Source organism: Neurospora tetraspora (assembly GCF_033439725.1).
Source record: "Neurospora tetraspora strain CBS 560.94 chromosome Unknown B0H65scaffold_10, whole genome shotgun sequence".
In the NCBI taxonomy this organism is placed as follows: domain Eukaryota; kingdom Fungi; phylum Ascomycota; class Sordariomycetes; order Sordariales; family Sordariaceae; genus Neurospora; species Neurospora tetraspora.
Genome location: NW_026944392.1, coordinates 190152 through 211157, shown reverse-complemented (window position 1 = coordinate 211157; position 21006 = coordinate 190152). Strand labels below are relative to the sequence as shown.

The window sequence follows — 21006 nt, the reverse complement described above, 5'->3', positions numbered from 1 at the left end:
TGGTGGTGACAGCCACTTTCCGGGATTTCGTTAGGACCCGCTGCAGTGTAGAGCATGACGGAGAAGGAAAGGAAGGTACGCCCACTTTCCCACCCCGAATGGTGGTATTGGGAAGGAGCGTTTGCTGGGAAGAAAATATGAGGAGGTCGTCGCCCACCGCTTCGCCATTTGCTTTTCCTTCTTGAAAAGTTCTCTATTCAATTTGGTCAGCGCCGGATTTCCACCCAATTTCTCTCCTTCTTTTTGACGTCCAACGAAATTTCCATTCTACGAGACCACTGTACCACTCGTGTTTTCTCCTCGATTTCGCTGGCGACGAGCGTCTTTAAAAAATCGAACAACACCATATCATCCTTCAACAGTTGCGACTTGGACGGTGTGCGATTGTGATTCAGCATCTCCGATTTTCTTAGGTTTCTCCTTACAAGGTACCTGTCTCACCTCATCTCAGGAGTGTCTTTTCCTATTGCTCTGTTATCCTGCTATCACTGTTTCTACCCAAGCTGCGGGGAAGGAGATAGGATTACATCTTATTCCCGGCCCCGCGCCCTCACTTTCTGCTGCTTCTGTATCTCAACATTCGTCATTCTCCCCTTCTCCATATTCCATTCTCTCCTTCCTTTGGCACACTCCGGTTTAGTTCCTTTCGCAATGTGTTACCCAAATCTTCTCAATCGGCTAACCTATGTATCCCCTCGTGATGGATGCAGTCCGCCCTTGATTTTCGCCCTCGGGACGGCATACAATTGCTGCGGGGTAGTACTCCACTGTCCCATTGCCAGATGCTGGCGCCGATTGTCGCGAGCCAAATTCACGTCAATCTTTCCACACACTCAATTCCTCGAGTTCTCGTATAAAACACATCATCGCGCCTCCGGTTTGGGTTGTTTCGACTTCGGTAACGCATCAAGGCAGTCATGATACCACAGATCATGCGCCCATCAGTCAAACGCTTGGCCACGCGGGGACTCAGCACACGCCCGGCACTAGCAGTGACAAGCTGTCAACGTCACCGGTTCTTGTCGCTTTCCTCCCGACTTCAAAACACCAACACCACCACCCCCGCCGGTGAAGATGAACGACAACCATCACCAACAACCACCACGCCTGTCTTTGAGACAGACGCCCCCCGAAGACGCGGCCGCCGCCCAAAGTCAACAACCTCCGACCTCAACAACTACACCCCTCCCCCCGACGCCGTCCCAGGATCCGCATCTTCATATTCCCCAGCCTCCAACTCAGACATCTCCTCCCTCTCCACCTTCCTCAAATCCCACAACCAGCTGTCCCGAAACATCCACGAGACATGCTCCCAGTTCGGCGCCGCCCACCGCTGGGGTCCCGGGGAAAACGACACGGGCATGAACCGCTTGGCCCTAACGGATGCGGACAAACAGGTGCGGAACTGGTTTGTGAAAGAAGCGAGAGCGTTGGGGTGTGAGGTGGAGGTGGATGAGATGGGGAATATTTGGGCTATCAGGGATGGTGTTTCCGACAGGAGGCCTACTAAAGACGGAAAGAGGCTGCCGCCCGTGATGATGGGCAGTCATCTCGATACCCAGCCGAGGGGAGGGAGGTATGATGGCGTGCTGGGGGTGATGGCGGGACTGGAAGCATTGAGGGCGTTGAAGGAACAGAATGTAAAGACGTGGAGGCCGGTGGGCGTGGTGTGCTGGACGAACGAGGAAGGAGCGCGGTTTCCGGTGAGTATGGTGAGTAGCGGGGTGTGGGCGGGGGAGATCCCGTTGGAGAGGGCACATTCGTTGAAGGAGGTTTCTGGGGAAGGAAAGACGATGAAGGAAGAGTTGGAAAGGATTGGGTATTTGGGTGACAAAAAGTGCAGTTTTGAGGAGATGCCGATGGCTGCGCACTTTGAACTGCATATTGAGCAGGGGCCGATATTGGAGGCGAAAGGGAAGAAGGTGGGTGTGGTGAGGGGGAGTCAGGCGTATAAGTGGTTTACAATCGAGGTTGTTGGGAAAGGTGAGTGTCATAGTATTCTTTATGTTTTTGCGCTTGAGAGATCGGACAAAAGCCAGACTGACTTCCATCATCACAGAGGCTCATACAGGAACCACCCCTTATGCTCAGCGCGCCGACGCTTTAATGGTGGCCAACTCCATGATCCGTTACGCCCGCTACAAAGGCGAGGTGCAGGGCGTCCTCGTCTCCGTCGGCGTCTACCAAGTCTTCCCGGGAAGCGTCAACACCATTCCCGGTAGGGTCAAATTCTCGCTCGATATCCGCTCGCCCTCCGACCACACACTCGTCTCGTTTGAGAGAAGATTACGCAGGAAGTTCGACGTCATCGCCGAGAGGCCGGGGTTCAGTGGCTTGCCCTGCTCCGTAACCTGGCAGGAGGATACGAACTCGCCTGCCCAGGGGTTTGATGAGAGGTGTTGCAAGGCGGTGAAGGAGTCCGCTCTTTCTGTTCTCGGAGCCGAAACCGGGGATTTAGAGCAGGCCTTGGGACTGGTGAAGTACCAGATGGTCAGTGGTGCTGGTCATGATTCGGTCAACACAGCCAAGAGGTGTCCGACGAGCATGATCTTTGTGCCGAGTAAGGGCGGGTTAAGCCATCATCCGGAGGAGTTTACGAGCGAGGAGGATTGTGTGAGGGGGGCGCAGGTGTTGCTGGAGAGTGTGTTGCGGTTTGATAGGGAGGTGTGGAGGGAGGATCTCAATAGGGAGAAGGCGGGTGAGCAGCTGGTCAGATCTCGAAAAGCTTCTTCCTAGGGGCACTCGTACTATAACATCAACGCAGCAAATCTTGTTCGTCCTTCCTCGTCTTCTCTGCCTCCATCAACCAAACAACTTATGCGGGTATCCCTCTTCCATCACGCACCCCCCATCCTTTTAACCTTATACTGATAGCTCCAATGCCCCCTCACATCCCCCGCCATGATCCTCATAGTAATCACATCGTTCGCATCCCGTCCGTACTCAATCCTCGCCGCCTGCACCGCCAAGTCCGCATACTTCTTCGCCTTCCTATCCTCTCCAAGATAATTATAGTTCGTCGCCGCCAACTCGTACGCCTCCGCCATCTTGCTCTCCAGCCCTTCTTCCACATGCAACTTGATGAATTTCTCGATCATCTCCGGCGTCACCTTACGGGACTCGTGGTTGCGCAACTCAGACCGGATACTCTCCAACTCAGTGAGTCGAGCGTCAGATTTGGCCAGCTCTTCGGCAGGTGAAGAAGTATGTGGATGCCCATGCTGCTTCGATAGAACAGAGGGGTAATGGCCAGAGCAAGCAGGACACGGACACCCCCCTCCTCCTCCTCCCGATTCTTCTCCCGATCCCGATCCCGATCCAGAGGAGGGACGGTATTTCCCAACCCACTCCTGCCTCTCCTTCCTCGGCTTCATCGGATCAACATAAGCAACGCTCAACTCCTCCCCCGGGCTAACCTTCCTCGCAACGGTCGTCTTCAGCGCCAAGTTACCGTCGATGTGGAAAGCGATGTTAGGCCGGCACGAATGCGTGAAGAGGGACAGGGAAGGGTAGTTGACGTAATGCTTTGAGTGATCTGCTTGCGATTCTTGCCCGCCGGCGCCGAGGGGGGTGTAGCTGTTAGAGCCGAGATCGATTTCAAAGGGGGAGGCGAGGAGGATTTGCTCAATCGACCTCTTCGTTCCCTTCCCATCCTTCCCGTCCGGACTGGGGCCAAGGGAGAGGGTGCGTTGACGATCAAACCTTTCCCGAGTCGCAGGCGGGAGGAAGGAGACTGCTTGCTCAAGGAGTTTATTCCGCTCCGACCTCCGCCAGATATCACCGAAAAAGTCCTTGTGAACCAGCAACACTGGCGCCGCTAAAGCTAGTGGTTTACCCCGTCTCAGTTGCATAGTAGCGGTGAGTCCGGGACCTTTGGAAAGGATGTAACTCTCCTCGAAGGGAGCGGAGCCATCGGGGGTGAGGGCTTCGATGCGGTCGGTGGCGGCGGAGAGGTGGTGGTCGAGGCGTGAGATCTTTTGGAAGTCGGTGGGTTTGGTGAGTAACACGATGCCGCGGTTGTGAGAGAGGGTGGGGTTGATGTAGATGCAGTAGGTCGATTGGAGGCAGTGGGGGGAGGACCACCAGCCGTCGGTGGGCGGGATACTGTTGGGGAAAGTGGCGTTGGAGGCGTAGACAATTTGGAATTTGTCGATTTCTTCGTAGGCGAGGTCTTCTTTGGGGCCGGCACCGGCGATGGGAGCGGCGGCAGCGGGTTTTTTGTCAGAGGTTTTGGCGAGGGTGAGGAGCTGGAGGTGGGACAGGAGGGAGAGGAGGAAGAGGGCGCGGGTGAGCCAGGCCATCGCGATCGTCTGGTGAGAAAAACTGGTGATGCTGGCGGTAGTGGTGTCGAGGATCTGGTGGATGCAGTACGATGCTCTGAAGTCTTGAGAGTTCAGAACAGTCTCAACCGAAGAGTACTCGATTACAACAACTTCAGGTGGGTTTGTGATGTTCTTCACTCCTTTTCACATGCCCATGGTGCTGAATGGAAACGTGTCCAAGACTCTTCATCACGTCACAACCGTCAAGTCTGCAAGATTACCTATATGTCTTTTGATGCTATACTGCTCTGAAGGTACTATGAAGCTTGGAACATGATTGGCGATTGAGCACTGCCTAAATTGGTGTCGTGGATGGCATTTTATCCGCGAGTTGTCGTTGGAGTGTTTTGGTCCCGTCCTTGCAACCAAACGGGTCAGAACTTGTGAGTTGGGGAGGGTGACGGCTAAAGTCCGGTACCAGTTGTCATGGGAGTTGACACTTGACAGCGAAACACTGTGCATGATCTTTACTTTCGCCGATTGTTCCTTCCCATGAATTTACTTTCGGTTCAAGGCCAAGTCAGGTGTAGGCAGCACCTTCCTCATTTGAGCCCCATTGCTTCGCCAATATCGAAGTGCACCTTCGCACCTTCCTTGCGCAGTACTTCGGAAATTAGGACTCAACCCTTTGTGCCTGTCCTAACACTTATGGAACTTGATTTGTGTCTCCTCCATCATCATCAATTTCTCAGGTTTGTTCCTCAATTACGGTATCCGGCAAGCCTGCTTCCTATCTTGCGTACGCTTGGTTTGATCCCACTGCGCTCAACTTTTCCCCAGTCTCTTCTCCCATGCCTCAAAGGCAGAAATATCATCTCACACCATCCCAACTTTTCACGTCTCCTGGTTCATCCGAAAACATGTGTGTCTTGTTTTGCAAACAGCCAACTGCCCGAATTCAGGTCCTCCACCGTCCGATGCGCCTTGGTGTTTTCTCTTTGGAGCACGTACTTCCTCATGATGCAGCTCCTGGACCAAAGCTACCATCAGGCAGATTGCGGCATCCCTCGCAGGAAATGGAATTCAATATGAGGTGATTCCCAATCCCACGGAAAACTGCAGCTTACTCTTTTTGGTGCTGGTATATTGTTGACCCACTTCTCAGGTTGTTCTCGACAATCTCCTTGGGCTCACTCGGTGACGGTCAGGTAGACTTCATAGTCTACATTCCATCATCCAAGTCTCCGCAGGTGGAAGTGCACTTCACCCCGGGGACAACAAGAACCTTGATCTCCCAAAGTGTTCGAAGATCACCAACTGTGTCATCTGAACTTGAATCCAGGTTTAGTATCACAGTGTCTCACCCTTCACTGCACTAGAGTTTCAGATTCCGTACTGCTGGACTGTTCATCCTACCGTTTCGCTGTTCATCCTATTCTGAAAGTATAAACTTTTTGTCTGCGACCGTTGCTTCGCACTTCGACTTATCACAATAAGATCACAATACCAACAGAATAAGGATGCGCCAATTGTGTCTGAATAGGCAACAACAACTTGACAAACAATATTCGGGACCGTCTACGAGACATAAAAGCCTCGACATTTTCTCACCATGGTTGGATTTCTTTCTCCCTCGGCACCCTTCTCGAGGCCGGCAACTAGCTCGATGCAAGTACTTCTGCGACTCCCACCCACGCAACAGCTATTCCCGTCGGTATTCACAGCAACTTCCTTGGCCCAGTACACTTTCCTTCCTCGAACTCGGCCTTTCTTTCTCCTCTTGAACCTGGGGTCGTTTTCCGCTAACTCAGCCGCCTTGTCTTTCGTCAGAGACATCCTCAACCGCATCATCCCCTGGCGCTGGCGCCCTTCCGCGCTCTTCTTACGTCGGTTCTGGCATCTTCATGGTCAGAAAGTTCTGCGAACTTTTCTTGCTTGTTGTGTGCTTGGGTTGCTTGTGGTTGCTTTCAAAGTTTCGTCCAGGTTGCTTTCCAGAGAAGAAGCAGAAGGATCTGGACAAGATGTCCTTGACTCCGCCTCAGACACCTCAACGTCCCCGTCCGAGTAGGTTTATCTACCCGCCGGAGGTGCATAGGTCCAAAGAGAGTAAGTCTGTTCAAGCGAACAATTACCCATTCCTCACTTGGTTCTCAACGTTCGAGCACCAAAGCTGGACTCGATCACCTTTCTCTCAGCTTTCTAACGCCTCTTTGTCTTTCAACAGGAGTTCAAGCGACTCTCCAGTCCATCATCAACCCTCTCTTCGACCTCCTCTACATCATTTACCAGGGCCACCCCTACACCCGCCCGGAAAACATCATCCAAACCCTCGACCGCATCCAATCCGACTACATGCGCCAACTCACCTCGCACTTCTTCATCTCCCCCGTTTCCGAACAGCCCCTAGCGCTTTACAAACTCCGCCATTACTTTGGTTGCTTGGAAGACATCTTTGAAGACGAATTTTGTGGAATCGAAGGTGATCTCTTGAACGAATACCCTACAAAGGCGATCAAGGCGGCTGCCAGAGCTGGATGGCATGAGAGGAGGTGGCAGGGGGTGGTGGGAAGGATGGTGCGGGACGGAAGCTTGAGGAAGGACTGGGGAGAGATGCGCTTGGAGGATTTTGTGAAGGTGGCGACGAATTACATGGTTTTTCTGGTCAGTTTGAAGTTGGCAGGTGTTGAGAGGGACAGGTATCTAAGGGAGGGAGGGAAGAGAATGAGAAGGGGTAGTTTTTGAGGGAATTCTGGGAGGGAGAGAGCATCAATGGGAGCATCAACGGAATTCGGGTCAACAGGGAGGCATGAAGCCGCCGTGGGCTTGGAGCAAATACAGGAGGAAGCTGGCATGGAGGAAGGTGTGACCAAAAGTTGGCGAGTGGGTTATTGAGCTTCGATCTTTGGAACATGGGAAGCAGACAGGGCTCATGCAAATTGCGAAACAATAGAGAGAAAGTTGGCGGAAACATAGAGAATTTTAAGGGTCAGAAGAGAGGCAAAATGTCAGTGGCAAGTGGGCAGAATCCGATGTATTACATCGTTGATTAGCTCACGCACTACTGCTGGGACACTGCGCAGCCATACCTTGAAACCCAGCTATTCCGTATCAATTAAACTGGGATTAGACAGATTCACACCTTTGAAAACTAACCGTTGCTCTCTTCTTGCACATATTTGTCATTGCCTATCTTTTTCTAACAGTTGTTTGAGGGGCATCACTCACACTTGCCCCCTAGATATACCCTAACCCTTAAATGATCCCAACTGTCGCAAACGTGCTTGCCAGTCCCTCAATCTTCTACTTGGGGGCTTCTAGGCGCCAAGCTTTCTTTGCCCCCTTCATTTCGTCAATGTAGGGGGCGCCAAAAATTTGGGACCGTATTTTAATCTGGGATAGTGCCCGATGTAACCCATACAAATTCGCTTGTTAACGTCCTGCAAAATCGCTCATTTACATCGTAATTTCGGACAATAACCTCGCCGCATTTCGTGCCCAAACTCGTCAGTTTTTATCGCATTTGCCTCGTGAAGCTGTAAAACAGTAAGAATCTATATATCCATGGATTGATAGAATCGTTAATTAACTTACTGGTTCTGGTACTAGTGCAGATGCCCATTGATTACTCTCTCGTCCCTCTTCCCGGCTTGACTAGCGCCTGCTAATATCTCCACGCTCACACTTAATATAGTTCCCTTAAATCTAAGAAGCCTCCTTCTATCAAGGATATTACTCGTCGTACTAGTAAATTACGTAATTCGATAGCGCGCCATATAAAGTCACTACGTAAGACGGGGAAGCTAACCATATCGTCACAGCCTCGTAGGCGCCCACAATCGTTAACTTTCACTAAGGAGGAAGCTCTCGTCGCGTATATAATCTTCTACTTTAGAGGGAGGTTCCCTGCATTGCAATCTATAGTAATACCTACTACAAATCGCTTATAGTCAATAAGGACGAATCTTCTAACAGTAGAGAAAGAATTCAATAAGCATTAATTTATGAAATTTATCGCTAATTACCCTAAGCTACACTTAACGATATATCGCGCCGTAGATTTTAAATACCGCTTTTAAGAATTAAACCCAATATCCGTAAACGACTAGTTCGATAAATATAAGGATATTACTACTATTATTCCCCTGTATAATCGCTAGAATAATAATGAATATAGCGCGTATATCGGTTGTATATCGAGCGGTCGTATGAAGGTAGTAGTATTAAAGGAGCTAGATAAAAAGAAGGTTAGTTAGACAAATCACCTTTAATTAAACACAATACCCTTTAATCGTATTACTTATCCTCTATCACTTAGCGGTTAATATTAACAATTAAATTTAGCCAGAAATTTCTAATCTTATAAATAGGGAGTTTTATACCCTAATTACAAGTATAAACGTAAATAGGTATAGAATTCCCATTTATCTTATTTTTAAAACTAATCCAACCGAAGAGTTTATTGATAATAATCTCCTAAGCGACATATAATTCTTTAAATCCCCAACAGGATTTTCGAGCGCAAAACTTACCCTTAATTAATTAAAGCACTTCAATAAATATTCCTTTAAACTCTCCCCAACCTTTAAAAAGATATGGTATAATTTTATAAATTAATTTAATTATAATTAATATAAATATAATGCGGACGGCCATTAATTAAATAATTATATCGGCGTTAGTAAAACGCGATTTCCTAATATTAATCCTATATATCGATTACTTATTATCGACGGTTTCAATAATTATTATAATATAATTATTAAAAAATATATTAAAATATTCAATATAAAACTATTCGCCTTACTTTGTCACTCTACCTACTTTATATAACCTCTTAATATAAGCGTCTTCTCCTCCTTTAAATCCTATTATTAAAAAATCCTTCGCCAATTTGTCCAGCGAAGGGAATACAACTTCACCCGGGCAATTTTCGTACGCACGCTCAACGGTATTATAAATAATAGCTTTATGAAGCACAACATCATAGAAGGCTTTAAGGAATCTAATATTTGGCCAATTAACTAATAGAGGGTATTATTCTAAATTAAAGCTAAATAACCGACTTCTAAACTATATCCTATCCACCCTACTATAATACTATGTGAAGATCGTTTTAAAAACGCTATCGAAATTATTAATTAAATTACTAACCGTTACTCTTATATATCCAACTCCCCTATTAGTATTAACTACCCTTACGTACTCTAAGCTATTCGAAAGGCTATTTTTAACCACAATAAGATTCAAGAACGCAACCAATATAATTGTAAAAAGGAGGCTAATTTCGACCGTCGTATAAGGAAAAGGGTATATAAAATCCCCAATAGTAGTTTATCACTATCTCTTTCTAAAGACGAATTCAACACCAAGGCAATCGAAAGAACTCAACGAAAAATAGAGGATATAATAAAACAACAAGAGCGAGCCATAAAAAGAATCAACAGTATTACACAAAAGCAACTAAAGGAGCAATAGAGAAATAATATAAAGGGTAGCAAGCCAACCAAAGTTACTTAGAATACCTAATTTAAAAGGTATAAACAAAACAACCGCTAGGAGTATATCCCCGTTCACGAAAATAATATATTCAACATACAAAGAGAAGAAGATAATCTCCCGTATCAAATTGATATAGAGAAGAGACCGCTACCTTAATAGCAAGCCAATTACTTTACAAAGCACTCTCTTTCATCGATTTCTAATAACGATAACGAGGTTGAAATTATTACCAACCGCCAACCCTAACTAACTCCAAAAACCTTCTCCCAAGTCACCAGAGACCCCCGCGTACAGGCACAGCTCGAAGAGGATATAAATAAGACTCTTATTGAAAACATCTATAAGATAAACAACGAGAAGGAGGACAACAACAACGACGACAACGATAGGGAGGAGGAGGATAGAGAGCTTCTACCTAATAAGAGGAGGACTGTACCAATCACACCAGCACCCAAGAAAGTTAAGTAGCGTATGCCTCCCACCATCGATATTACATCTTTACCCAAATCTAGGCCTTCTTCAGCTGGGCCTTCAACAACACCCATAACTCCCCTTCTCTCTCGAAAACGTAAATTCGAAGATACCATATAGGGAAGCACAATAAAGCCATTAATCGAGGGTACAGTCCGGCCAAAAATAAGGCAATTAAGCAGGCAACGGCCGGGAGCAAAGTCATCGAGGTAGGAGGAGGAAGCCTAATGTATAAATAAGGAGGGATGCAGTTCAGCCGTACAGGTCACTATACAGGCCACAAAATACTCAAATAAATGAAATAAACTATCAGATCTCTTGTTCAGTATATACACTTCCTATCTGGGTAGTCTACTGGGCTTCCTAACAACGTTGTGTTGATAAATCATGGTGTGTAGTATGAGTGTTTAGTATGGGGATGGGTCACTTTGCTAGTAAATTTCTATGTGGGGTGTCCCATATTAAAATACGGTCCCAAATTTTTGGCGCCCCCTACATTAACGAAATGGAGGGGGCAAAGAAAGCTTAGCGTCCAGAAGCCCCCAAGTACTTTCCGCAAACATTCCTGCACTACCTTTCATCTTTACCTTGGACTTCAATCGCATCTCTTGCACCGGAATGTCTGGTATTCTAGGTTACTCCAAATGAGTGGTTGCAACGACAAGGAGTACTACAGTATATCTATCTATCACTCGGCGATACCACCACTCTACAGTATCGGTTTTTTTTTTTTTTTTTTTTGGCGGTGTGCCTGTTTTATGGGTATCTTTGTATAAGTCTGAACCAGCTGATGTACGTAGGCGACCAGGCCCTCGACTATGGGAAATAGGGAAATGTAAAGAACATGAATACGGTATGCTGAGATTATCGAACTGACAGTCGATGTCAAGTGCTCGGCGGGCGGCGAAATCGGTAACGGTGTAGACCAAGAACCGTAACGGTCAAGACCCGGGGCAGCTGAGCTTTTTGCGCCCAAGTCGCAGCGCATCTGAGCATCAAGCCTTGGCCTACATTTGCTCGCGCGCTCATTGGGCAGCAAAAGGGCCAAAGTCGAAGAAGTCTTCGGCGAAACCATCATCTACAACTTCATGGCATTTTCACCCCAAAACCACTTGTGTCAACTCCTTTTTCGCCATAAAATATGAGGAGGCTGAGATGCTCGGCTTGGCGAATCTGATTTGCCAAAAAGAATCATCATTTTCACGGCCTTTTTGGTCGAGATATTGCGCTCCGGATAGGTAGACGGAGACGTTGCGCGGGTCTTGACCGTTACCGATTTCGGCGGGCGGGGAGGTACGTATCGGTTGTGCAATGGACCTGCATGAGGAAAGGTAGGTTCCATTGTTGAGAATTAGAAGCCGGGCATGTCGACGGCAAGAGAGAGAATGTAGTAAGGGCGGAGCTGGTTCCTGAGCTGGGATTGTCCTGCTCTCGAGAAATATAAACTGATTGTTGATTCCTTGGTTGGATCGAAGTACGGAAATGTTGAAGTCTTGGAATTGAATGAACGAATTGCGGTCTCGCCTCTGACATTACCCGTGCCTCGCCCCCACCTTTTTAAGGTTCGCCAGACTCGGTCTGGGACTCGACATCGGACCATGTCATCGACGAGACGTGGCACTTTCCCAAAAAGCAGACTTACTTTGATGTAAAGGATGTCACGATCGCGGATGTGGGGTGGTAGGTTGCTGCGTGAATGGGATGTGCAAGTCACTAACAGGAATGGGTGCGATTCTCACCAAATCTGTTACGGTTATGCACACCCCATTTACGGAGCCACCTAGGTGGTCCTGAGGGATCCGAGCGGCACCCGGTTCTTGGTCTGTGCGTCGGATGTTCTTTTAGGGTAGCGTCGGGTAGGAATGCATAACAAAGGGCCACAGATAGCAGATACCCCAGACATCAGAGGTCACACCTGCCTCGAACCGAAGACGAGTGACGCATGTAGCCCAATCAATCTCGGCGCTAATTGCCCTTCAGCCAATTCTGTCTGGGCACGCACGTCCAGCGCTTAACTCGCAACAAACAAGCCCAACGCGTCCTCTCTCGACGTGTCTTGTTCTCTGCTCGATATCAGATCCTCCAGTCCAGCATGGCACGACAACGTTCAAAAAGGCCACACGAAGACGACCCGTCTCCTCCAGGGCCGCGACAAGAAAACCCCCGGGTCAAGAGGGCGAAGACGGGCCACGACCCCCGCCAGCAACACCACGAAGTCCAGACATCTCCATCTCCTCCAGGACCGCGACAAAACGGCCGACAAAAAAAAACCCGGGCCAAGAGCGCGAAGACGAGCCACGACCCCCGCCAGCAACACGACGAAGTCCACGGGCAGACATCTCGAACACGTTCGAAAAGGCCACGCGAAGACGACCCGTCTCCTACAGGACCGCGGCAAGACGGCCGACAAGAAAACCCCCGGGGCAAGAGAGCAAAAACAGGCCACAACCCCCGCCAGCAACACCACGAAGTCCAGACATCTCCTCCATCTCCTCCATCTTTACCTCAAGACAAGCATTCGGTCGACCGAACCGCCGTCGACCTTCTCTCCGCCAAGGAGGAGGAGCATAGCCATATCGCCGTCGCCGGTCAGCCGAACCCGGAACGGAAGACCGAGGATCACCAGACTATTACACTTGCTCCTCCGGCAACCGACACTCGCCTAACCCGCGAAAATCTGGCGAAGCTCAACAGGATGTCCTCCAATCTTCCATCGCACGACACCTTCCAAGCCTCGGGCCGAGGCTCGGGACTCACCAACCCGACGTCTTTGGCTTCAATCAGTCGCAAGTCGTCCAACGCATACACCAATGGCTTCGAATCAATCTTGTGGAATAGAGGGATCTATACGGATGGCGACCCTTCCATGCTGGCCGATCTCGAAGAACTACGACGGGAAAGATCCGTGAGGCCTTCGCTGGCACCATCCGAATACTCGGATAGCAAAATCGAGGGGTTCATTCGAGCAAACGCTTGCGCGGTCTCGGAACTAGACATCGAACGTAATATTGTGCCGGCCATAATTGGTTCTATGAACCATCTCAGTCTTCCGAACAACAGCAGCGTTTCCTGGAGCAACATGAGCTCGATGACTGGAAAATGCACTGTTGCCCCTCAGCCTGATTTGTATTATGGAGCCCGTTTCAGAGATATCGCCAAGCCAATCCGGGACAGCATCGGCCACTTAATTCAACCTTCAGTACTGCCAAACGCTGCAGCTGCGCCACATTTCGTTCTGGAAGTCAAAGGTCCCTCCGGGCGTCTCGATATATTGAAGCGCCAGGCCGCTTACAGCGCTGCCGCGACAGCTCGTGCTGTATTTGCTCTTGAGAACTTTGGGGTGGACGACCCGAAATATGACGACACGGCCAAGGCACACGCCTGGACTTATTCTAGTATAAACGGCGATCTTACCCAATATGCCATGCGCGTTGGTAGACCTGCACCCGGCTCTTCAGAACCATCGTACCACTTTACTCATATCAAGACACACCACATCATGGAAAGCGTTGACCAGTTCCGCAGAGGCGTCTCAGCGTTCAGGCACTGGAGGGACGAATCGCACGCAAAAAACCAGGCACGCTTGGCCGAAGCGCACGAACGTCTACGGCGTCGCAGCCAGCAGACAAGCCAGCAGACAAGCCAGCAGACAAGCCACCCCGTCCCCGGCAGTACTCTTCCAGTTCCCCCTTGTCTCCCAGAATCGCATCCAGCAGAGATGAACCCCCCTGGGAATGATGTCTTGCTGGATCTGGATCAACAACTGCAGCAGGACTGCGAAGCCAGCTTGTCAGAAGAAGCACCCGGCGGCTCTTCATCGGCGGCGGCGGTCATCACAACGAGCATGACGTCGGCAGTGTCGACTCAAGTGACAGCCTCGCGTCACGACGGCGCCCCCAGCAAAAAAAAGATCTCTGTGTCCAGGCCCCAGCGCACCAGGCGGCGGCCCAAGAGATTTGGCATGCTCGGCAGTTGAGTGAGGATGAACATGGAGTGATGATCTTAGCTTCTGGGCTTGAACGATAAGCTTTTGTCACAGCCGATGTAGGGTTGTGACTTCGCTGCAGAGCTGCAGCGCTGAAAGGAGAGGTAGGTCGTCTGGTGCTGCCCTGCAGGCACAGACGGTAGAAACCACACCCGAGATTCCACTGAGGCCTCGGTGCCATTCCCAGATGGGGCGGGGGGGAGGTTGCGGACCATGGACCGTACAGGCAGGCAGTGTTGTTTCGTTTTTTGTTTACTTGATCGTCTGGCTTCACACCTTGTGACATGCAGGTGTTTGGTTGTCTAGGGAGCGGTCGATATAGAGGTTCTACGGCGTAGATGGGAGTTCGCTTGTTAGATTTTGGGGTATCTCTTTGGATATGATATATTTTCATTGTCATCGTCCTTCTGTGCGTGTAGAGGAGGGAGTCGGGGGGGAAAATGTAAGGGGCTGGCGCCCAGAGGTTGTGCCTGGCTCTGGGAGCTCGGCTCGCCAGGCCAGGACTTGCAGTCCTGACTGGGACTGCAGACCTTTTCCTCCTTGTCAACAATCTCAGGGCCACAGGAGCGTTTGAATGCGTAGGTGCTGCTAGGCGCTTCATCTGGTACAAGGCTGCTAAGGGAAAGCTGAAATGTGGATACGCCCTTGACGTCAGTGCGGCACGGGCAGCGCACATGTGAGCCACATTTCGCACCCCTGTGCTGGGATCACCTGTACATCGATACTAAAAATCTTAAGCAAAACCACATCGAGTTATCAAGCATGACGGTGCACAACGAGAGCGAGGGATCGCAATCCCCCAGCAACGCCGCCCACAAGCCACCCACAAAATCGTATCACGAACACCGCGGCGAACCGCTCGAAGGCGCCGCTCTCGAAGAATGTATCGAATCCCTCATAGAAGGATGGACGACCTGCGTCGATGAGCTCTCCCAGCTCCATACCAAAGCCGAGTCAGCTTCCAAGCCCATCCGCGGACTGTACACCCTCCTCAAAGTCCAGCAACGGACCCTCGACAAGCTCAAAGCAAAGAAAGCGTCGCAACCGTCCCCTCCTCCTTCGACCGAATCGAACGAAGATGGCACTGAACCGAAACCGCTCTTTACCCCCGCCCAGTACTTCGGCATGCGCAGTTGCTGCTGGGACGAGAGGTGGTCCGTCATAAAGAAGTGTCGCGGCCTCGTGGCCATCAATAAGGAGTTCGCCCGGAGCCCGAAGCAGCCGGTGCCTGGGGGAAAGGGGTGGTTGTCTTACAAGGATAAACCCCTGCTGGAAAAGCCGATTGCTGTTGACGCCGTGATTGATAGCGGAGCGACGTGGTTGAAGTTTGTTTCCATCTCGCCGAAGACGCTAGCTTACCAAATCGCGGTGGATGGATGGGAGAGCGATGATGAAGAGGAGGATGATACGGCATACAGCGATGACGAGGATCAACAAAACGGGAATGGAAACGGGATCGCGGCGAGAAACGGCGTCCAAGAAGCGCTGGGGAATACCGAGTTCGCCGAGTCCATCAAGAAGGTCATCCTCGCTGCGAGATGGAACCACTGCCATCATCTACACCTCCTCCTTCCGGGCCTGCGCGATGGCGAGTCCGAGCCCGTGGACAGAATGCTGCGCTACATCCGCGAAAAGATTGGTGGCGACGACGTTTCTGTTACCGTGAGCTGCGCCGACAGCCCCCTCCTCGCCGACGCGCCACCACCACTCGACACCGCTTTGGCCGCCCTCGTCGACGAACGCGACCCTCTTGTGGCCGACGACTGCGGACGCATCACACCCACTGCGAACCTCGACCCGAGTGTGCTGGTCTCGCTGGTGACGGACTTGCATCACGGCCTCGTCGATTTGCAGCCCGAGTTCCAGCAGAGGGTGATCGCCAGGTCGGTATCGGACCACACGACGGACAGTAATGAGCTGGTGCCGCGTGAGGACATTCTGGCCAAGGTGTTGTACCCGGCGCTGAGGGGCAGGAAGCTGGTGACAACTCGTCTGGCCGCTCGCTACTTCCGGCAACTGATCGCGTCGATATCTACACACTCCGAAGAAGTGCGCGCTTCGTTCATTTTGCCTCCTGATGCGCCACCCGCTCTCCTTAGTCCTGGTGGCAGTTCTGAACCACTCTCGACGGCCAGCCTCACCCCCGAACAACGCCGGGCTGAACTGCAGAGGTGGTCCGCCGTCCCTGTGCCCGATGATCTTCTCCTCCCGGTGCAAATCGTGGACGATATCGAACTGGAACAAGTTTCCCCGCTCATCACAGAGGGCAAGCTCCCGCCCATGGCCCTCGGCGTCGCCCAAGACTTGTCAAGGCTGAACCGCTCCGTCTATCTCTACGGATGGGTGAACCGCCTGACGACAATCACCGGCCACCGCGGCATCGAGCGCCAGATTTGCCTCTCACTAGCCACGCATTGGACACCGGCCACCGACAATTACCGTGGGAGCGAAAACGACGCAAAGAACAACGAGATCCCTCCAGATATCTGGCACCGTCACCTAGGAGGTTATTTGATTCACAGAGACAAGCCACGGGACTGGAAAGCGTTGATCGCCGGGTACGAAGAATGCAAGGACGGAAGGATACCTTCTGAGGTGGTAAGGTGGACGAATCCCTGGACGACGTGGGGGAGAGGTATCAGCACGTATGGATTGCCGGACACGAAGACTTGGGAGGGCGTCGGGCATGCGGATAAGCAGAGTTTTGGGAGGAAACTGCAGACGAGGGAGGAGAGGGGGCAGAGGAATCCTGGTGATGAGCAGGATGTGGACGAAGAGGAGGAGGAGAGGCAGTCGTGATCTCGGTGTGGTGTGGTCTGTTATCTGATGGTGATGGATGATGGGATCGGGATTCGCTCTCCCGTCCTCCTGAGTCCCAAGTCTCGCCCATGTCGTTATATGGCCCTGGCATGTGTAGCCCTTGTCTGGAATGGAAGCAAAAGCAAGTACTCAATCGGGGACGTCTGCACATCGTGCAACGACTGGATGACACAAAGCAAGGGATGAGTACCTTGGCTGCACCTCTGCTCTAGCAAGTGGCAACTGAGACAGAATCCAAGAAAAGAAGCGAATAGCAGCGAACGGCGAGATCAGATACCATGGTTTTGGAAACATTTTACATAGCGAATGACGATCGAGTCAAAAAAGTACAGCACGACTCAGGTCGCACAACGAAGCGCTATTATGAAGATCCCGAGATCACTGATCAGATCCGCCTTCCAACCATGGTTTTGGGAGCCTTTTAGGAGAGGCTCAATTTGGGCAACTCTGGCAAACAAGCTTCGGATCTTAATCAAGTGGTGGATCTAATTTCCCGCTTCCCCCTGGATCTGCTCGCTTGTCCCCCCTGGTGATGATTTCCCCTTGCTGCTTGTTGTTTGGTTGCTTGGCGCCCGGTTAATCCGCTAGAACAACGGCATCTCCCCTTCTTGATTCCACCATTCAGCCCTCCCACTGGGGCTCCGCTCAGCGGTCTAGGGGACAACTTTTCTAACTTAGTTCTAGTGCCCACAGGCACGCTGCAATGCATGCGGGATCCCCGGCCCGCCCCTTGTTTTTTTGTTTACGGGTGTCCACGATGGTGTCCAGTGAGCTCTTGGCGCCCTTTCCACGCGGCCCACGCCTATTCCACCCCTGCTTGGTACCTGGATTGCCCTGGACATTGCCTGTCGACATTGTGGCGCTCGCTCTTTTGTCTTGCACGTCTCGATGGAGTCAAGGGAAATTCGATTGCTGGAATTAGCACACCGCGCACTAGGCCGGCGTCGTTTGTCTAAAATGACCTGTAATCTCAGATGAACCAAGAAAACCCCTTTTTCGAAAGTTGTCGAGTTTTATTTTATTGCTTCTCTTCCCAGCTTCATCCCTTCCTCCTCTTCCTCTCTCTCTTGTTCTCTTTGTCCTTTCGAACCAGTCCATTCGTTTACCCTACCAGTCCTCCACCAACCAACCACCCTTCCCTTAATCACCTACCAACACATATAATTCAGCCAAAATGTCTGCCGAACAAGATCAGAGGCCCAAGTCCGCCGCTTCCTCCAAGAAGTCCGAGGATCAGCCACGAGGCCACCAACTGACCGACGACGGGCCCGTTGCCGCCGGTGGCCAACAAGATGCCTACCAACAACTCTCGGACGACCAGCCCGAAGGCACCGGCGCCGACGGCGAGCAGCAAGGCAAGGCCGACAAGCCCAAGAAGGAGAACCCCCTAAAGAAGTTCATGGCCTCGCTCAAGTCTCTCAACTGCACCGGCAAGCCGGCCAAGTCCGGCAAGAACGGCGAGAAGAACGGCTCTCAAGAGGATGACGACACCCCCAACGCCAGGCCTGTGAGCCAGAGCTCGCTGGAGAGCAAGAAGGTCGTTACCGACAAGAACGCGCCACAGATTGATGTTTCTCCTGCGGTGGAGGACAGCAACAAGGAGGATAGCAAGGAGGAGGACGAGAAGAAGGAGGAGGATGAGAAGATTGCGAGCCCGGTTGATGCGCACCCGCCTGCGTTGACGACTACTGCTATTAGTGCTACGCCTCCGACTCTTTAGGTATGTTTTTTTGTCTTCTGTGGAATAGTATAAGAGGTGGTGCTAACGAACGAGATACACAGGTGCTGAAAAGTCCTTGAGTCGTTGTTGAACGGTGTCTGTACCAGTCAGAACTTGTTGATACTCGGTCGGAAAAGAGACATAGATGCATGGACGGTGTTTCGGTTGTTGCATGCACATACGCATCGGCGGTGATTCGGTGGTGGAGGAGGATATACACTGTACGATTTGGAAAGATGGACTGATGGACCTCCAGTCCCGTTCAGAGGGAGGGACGACGTCGGACGTGCACGGTTGGAGCGGAGTTTGCTTTTTGTCGTTGTTGAGGTTTTGCACCACTGTTTGGCTTATGCTTTGCTTTGCTTGCGAGCGATGCATTACTCTTCCGTTTCGATACCCTCGGCAATCTTTCGATTAATGCCTGCTTAATTGGCTCCTCGTTCTAGAGAGAAGAACGAGTTGAGCAAACAACAGTAGTATGCGGTTAATTTAATTCTTCAGTTGGTGTTTCAATTCTCGAGTTCTCTTGTTGACCTTTGCATGCAAGCCCTGGCTCTATACCAAACTGCCGTCGAAGGAAGTGAGCTCAAAGTTTGGCTCGTCACTTCCATGTCCCCGCCAACTCACTCACTCACTCCTCATGACTTAACAACAATCACCTCCCCCGTCTTGACATCCACCTTCCACTCCTTGTGATGCTCCAACGTGTCACCGTCTTGGCACTGCTTGCCGTTAGCATCATCACCTCCCCGAGTTCAAAGTTCTCCCCCATCAAACACACCTAGGCAAAGGGACTTACTTCGTATTAATCAACTCTCATCGGCGCCCAAACATATTTACTCCCCGTCCCCCCCCCCCCCCCCCCCCCCCCCCCCCTCCCTTTTTCGAATCCCACGCAGGGGCATCTCCCATGTAGATATACGTCGTCATCTTCGACCCCTTGATAGTCAACTCAAACGTATTGGGAGCAGAAGGTTCCATTTGCTGTTTTTTCAATTCAGCCGGAGTTGGGGTCATGGTAACATCTTCCACGGACTTGCACCGGTCTCAGTGCAGTCACTCGGCGATTTTGGGCCGGTACCTTTGGATGGGGTTGCTTTGACGGATCTCCACAATTCTGCGGTTGCCCTTCTAGCGTGATGACTGGAAAGACAATGCATTGAATGCAATAAGGAGGGCAAATGGTCAACGAAACAGTCCAGGTCGAATAAACAAAAGCTCTCTCAATGGTTAGTCGCAGAGTAGCATTGATAATGGCTCAAGGCGGAAGACAGAATATCAACCAATGAGATGGCGTGGTGGCAGAGTGGTCTAATGCGCAAGACTAGAAATCTTGTTCCTTCGGGAGCGTCTGTTCGAATCAGGCCCACGTCGCACGATGATCACCAACAATTCTTTTTTTTTTCTGATTTCTTTTTGATAGTTTTGCTTCGTTCTGCTCTCTTGAATTTTTGAAGCTTTTTTATATATCGATATGCATTGTTCCGAAGAAGCGAATGTGTCCGTTCATCATAGGTAGAGGTACCCAACACCCCATGTTGAACTTTTTGTGCCCTTTTTTTTCGTCCTGTTTTCAATGTTTACTTGCCCCTTTATCCTGCATCTCCACTCAAAACATTTCCATTTCTGATGCCCGTGCAACTCGGGACCAACTCGGAACTTTAATCCAGACACATTTCCCCTTTTTTTCCTCTTTGTCCGATCCAACATTAAGTATATGTAACTTCTTAGTTCTTCCCCTTCCCTCCTCGGCTCCTCCCCTATTCTAGATCTTCACATAACAATCCACATACTCGTCCTCCTCCCCGAAACACCTCTTATCAGTCGGCACATCCACATGCTGATCCGCCCACTCGATCCATGTGTTATCCCAATTATCGGGATCCTTGATGCACGCATTTCCGCCATGGATTCTGACGGTCTGGGGCAAATCGGGGTGCTCAAAGGAGGTCCAGTGGTCGTCCCAGCCTTTCTCCTTTTTGGGTTTGCCGCAGATTAGGTCTTGGGCCATGAGAAAACCCTTGCCACGGATTATGACGTGTGTTTTGACCAAGGACGCGTCGTCTGGATGCCCCTGGGAATTTTGGGCGTTGCGGTAGGCGCCGAGGGTTATGAGGAAGGTGTCGCTGGGAGGGGGCCCGGTGTTAGAATGGAAGGGATTGGGAAGAGGTAGAGGTAAAGAACGAGAGGCTCACCAGGAGTAGAAGCCCCATGGGTCTTCCCATATACAGGATGAGTCGCGGGCGTTG

The 21006-nt window shown here is 50.8% G+C and overlaps 5 protein-coding genes and 1 non-coding gene across 6 annotated transcripts; 5 read left to right on the top strand and 1 right to left on the bottom strand.

The window, feature by feature from the left end:
- Window positions 1-658: 658 nt before the first annotated feature.
- On the top strand, window positions 659-2787 carry B0H65DRAFT_75266 (uncharacterized protein). Its single transcript, XM_062831364.1, has 2 exons — window positions 659-1983; window positions 2060-2787. The coding sequence occupies exons 1-2, from the start codon at window positions 918-920 to the stop codon at window positions 2734-2736; spliced, it is 1743 nt and encodes a 580-aa protein (XP_062676684.1). The 5' UTR covers window positions 659-917; the 3' UTR covers window positions 2737-2787.
- Window positions 2788-2858: 71 nt separating this feature from the next.
- Window positions 2859-4301, bottom strand: B0H65DRAFT_503688 (uncharacterized protein; the record flags this gene model as incomplete). Its single annotated transcript, XM_062827881.1, has 1 exon — window positions 2859-4301. A coding segment is annotated over one exon (1443 nt), but the record flags the coding sequence as incomplete, so codon positions are not given.
- Window positions 4302-5948: 1647 nt separating this feature from the next.
- Window positions 5949-8253, top strand: B0H65DRAFT_543196 (uncharacterized protein; the record flags this gene model as incomplete). The annotated part of the gene is made up of 4 exons (XM_062829216.1): window positions 5949-6368; window positions 6487-6958; window positions 7954-8006; window positions 8210-8253. The coding sequence occupies exons 1-4, from the start codon at window positions 6167-6169 to the stop codon at window positions 8251-8253; spliced, it is 771 nt and encodes a 256-aa protein (XP_062676682.1). The 5' UTR covers window positions 5949-6166.
- Window positions 8254-12324: 4071 nt separating this feature from the next.
- On the top strand, window positions 12325-14208 carry B0H65DRAFT_437034 (uncharacterized protein; the record flags this gene model as incomplete). Its single annotated transcript, XM_062825280.1, has 2 exons — window positions 12325-12447; window positions 12568-14208. 2 exons carry the CDS (start codon window positions 12325-12327, stop codon window positions 14206-14208), a joined length of 1764 nt encoding a protein of 587 aa, XP_062676681.1.
- A 771-nt stretch (window positions 14209-14979) lies between these two features.
- Window positions 14980-19270, top strand: B0H65DRAFT_534492 (uncharacterized protein; the record flags this gene model as incomplete). Its single annotated transcript, XM_062829004.1, has 3 exons — window positions 14980-17012; window positions 18646-18757; window positions 18820-19270. The coding sequence occupies 2 exons, from the start codon at window positions 14980-14982 to the stop codon at window positions 18755-18757; spliced, it is 2145 nt and encodes a 714-aa protein (XP_062676680.1). The 3' UTR covers window positions 18820-19270.
- A 779-nt stretch (window positions 19271-20049) lies between these two features.
- Window positions 20050-20131, top strand: B0H65DRAFT_t471. The gene has a single exon. It is a non-coding gene; the product is annotated as a tRNA-Ser (tRNA).
- The last annotated feature ends 875 nt before the right edge of the window (window positions 20132-21006 follow it).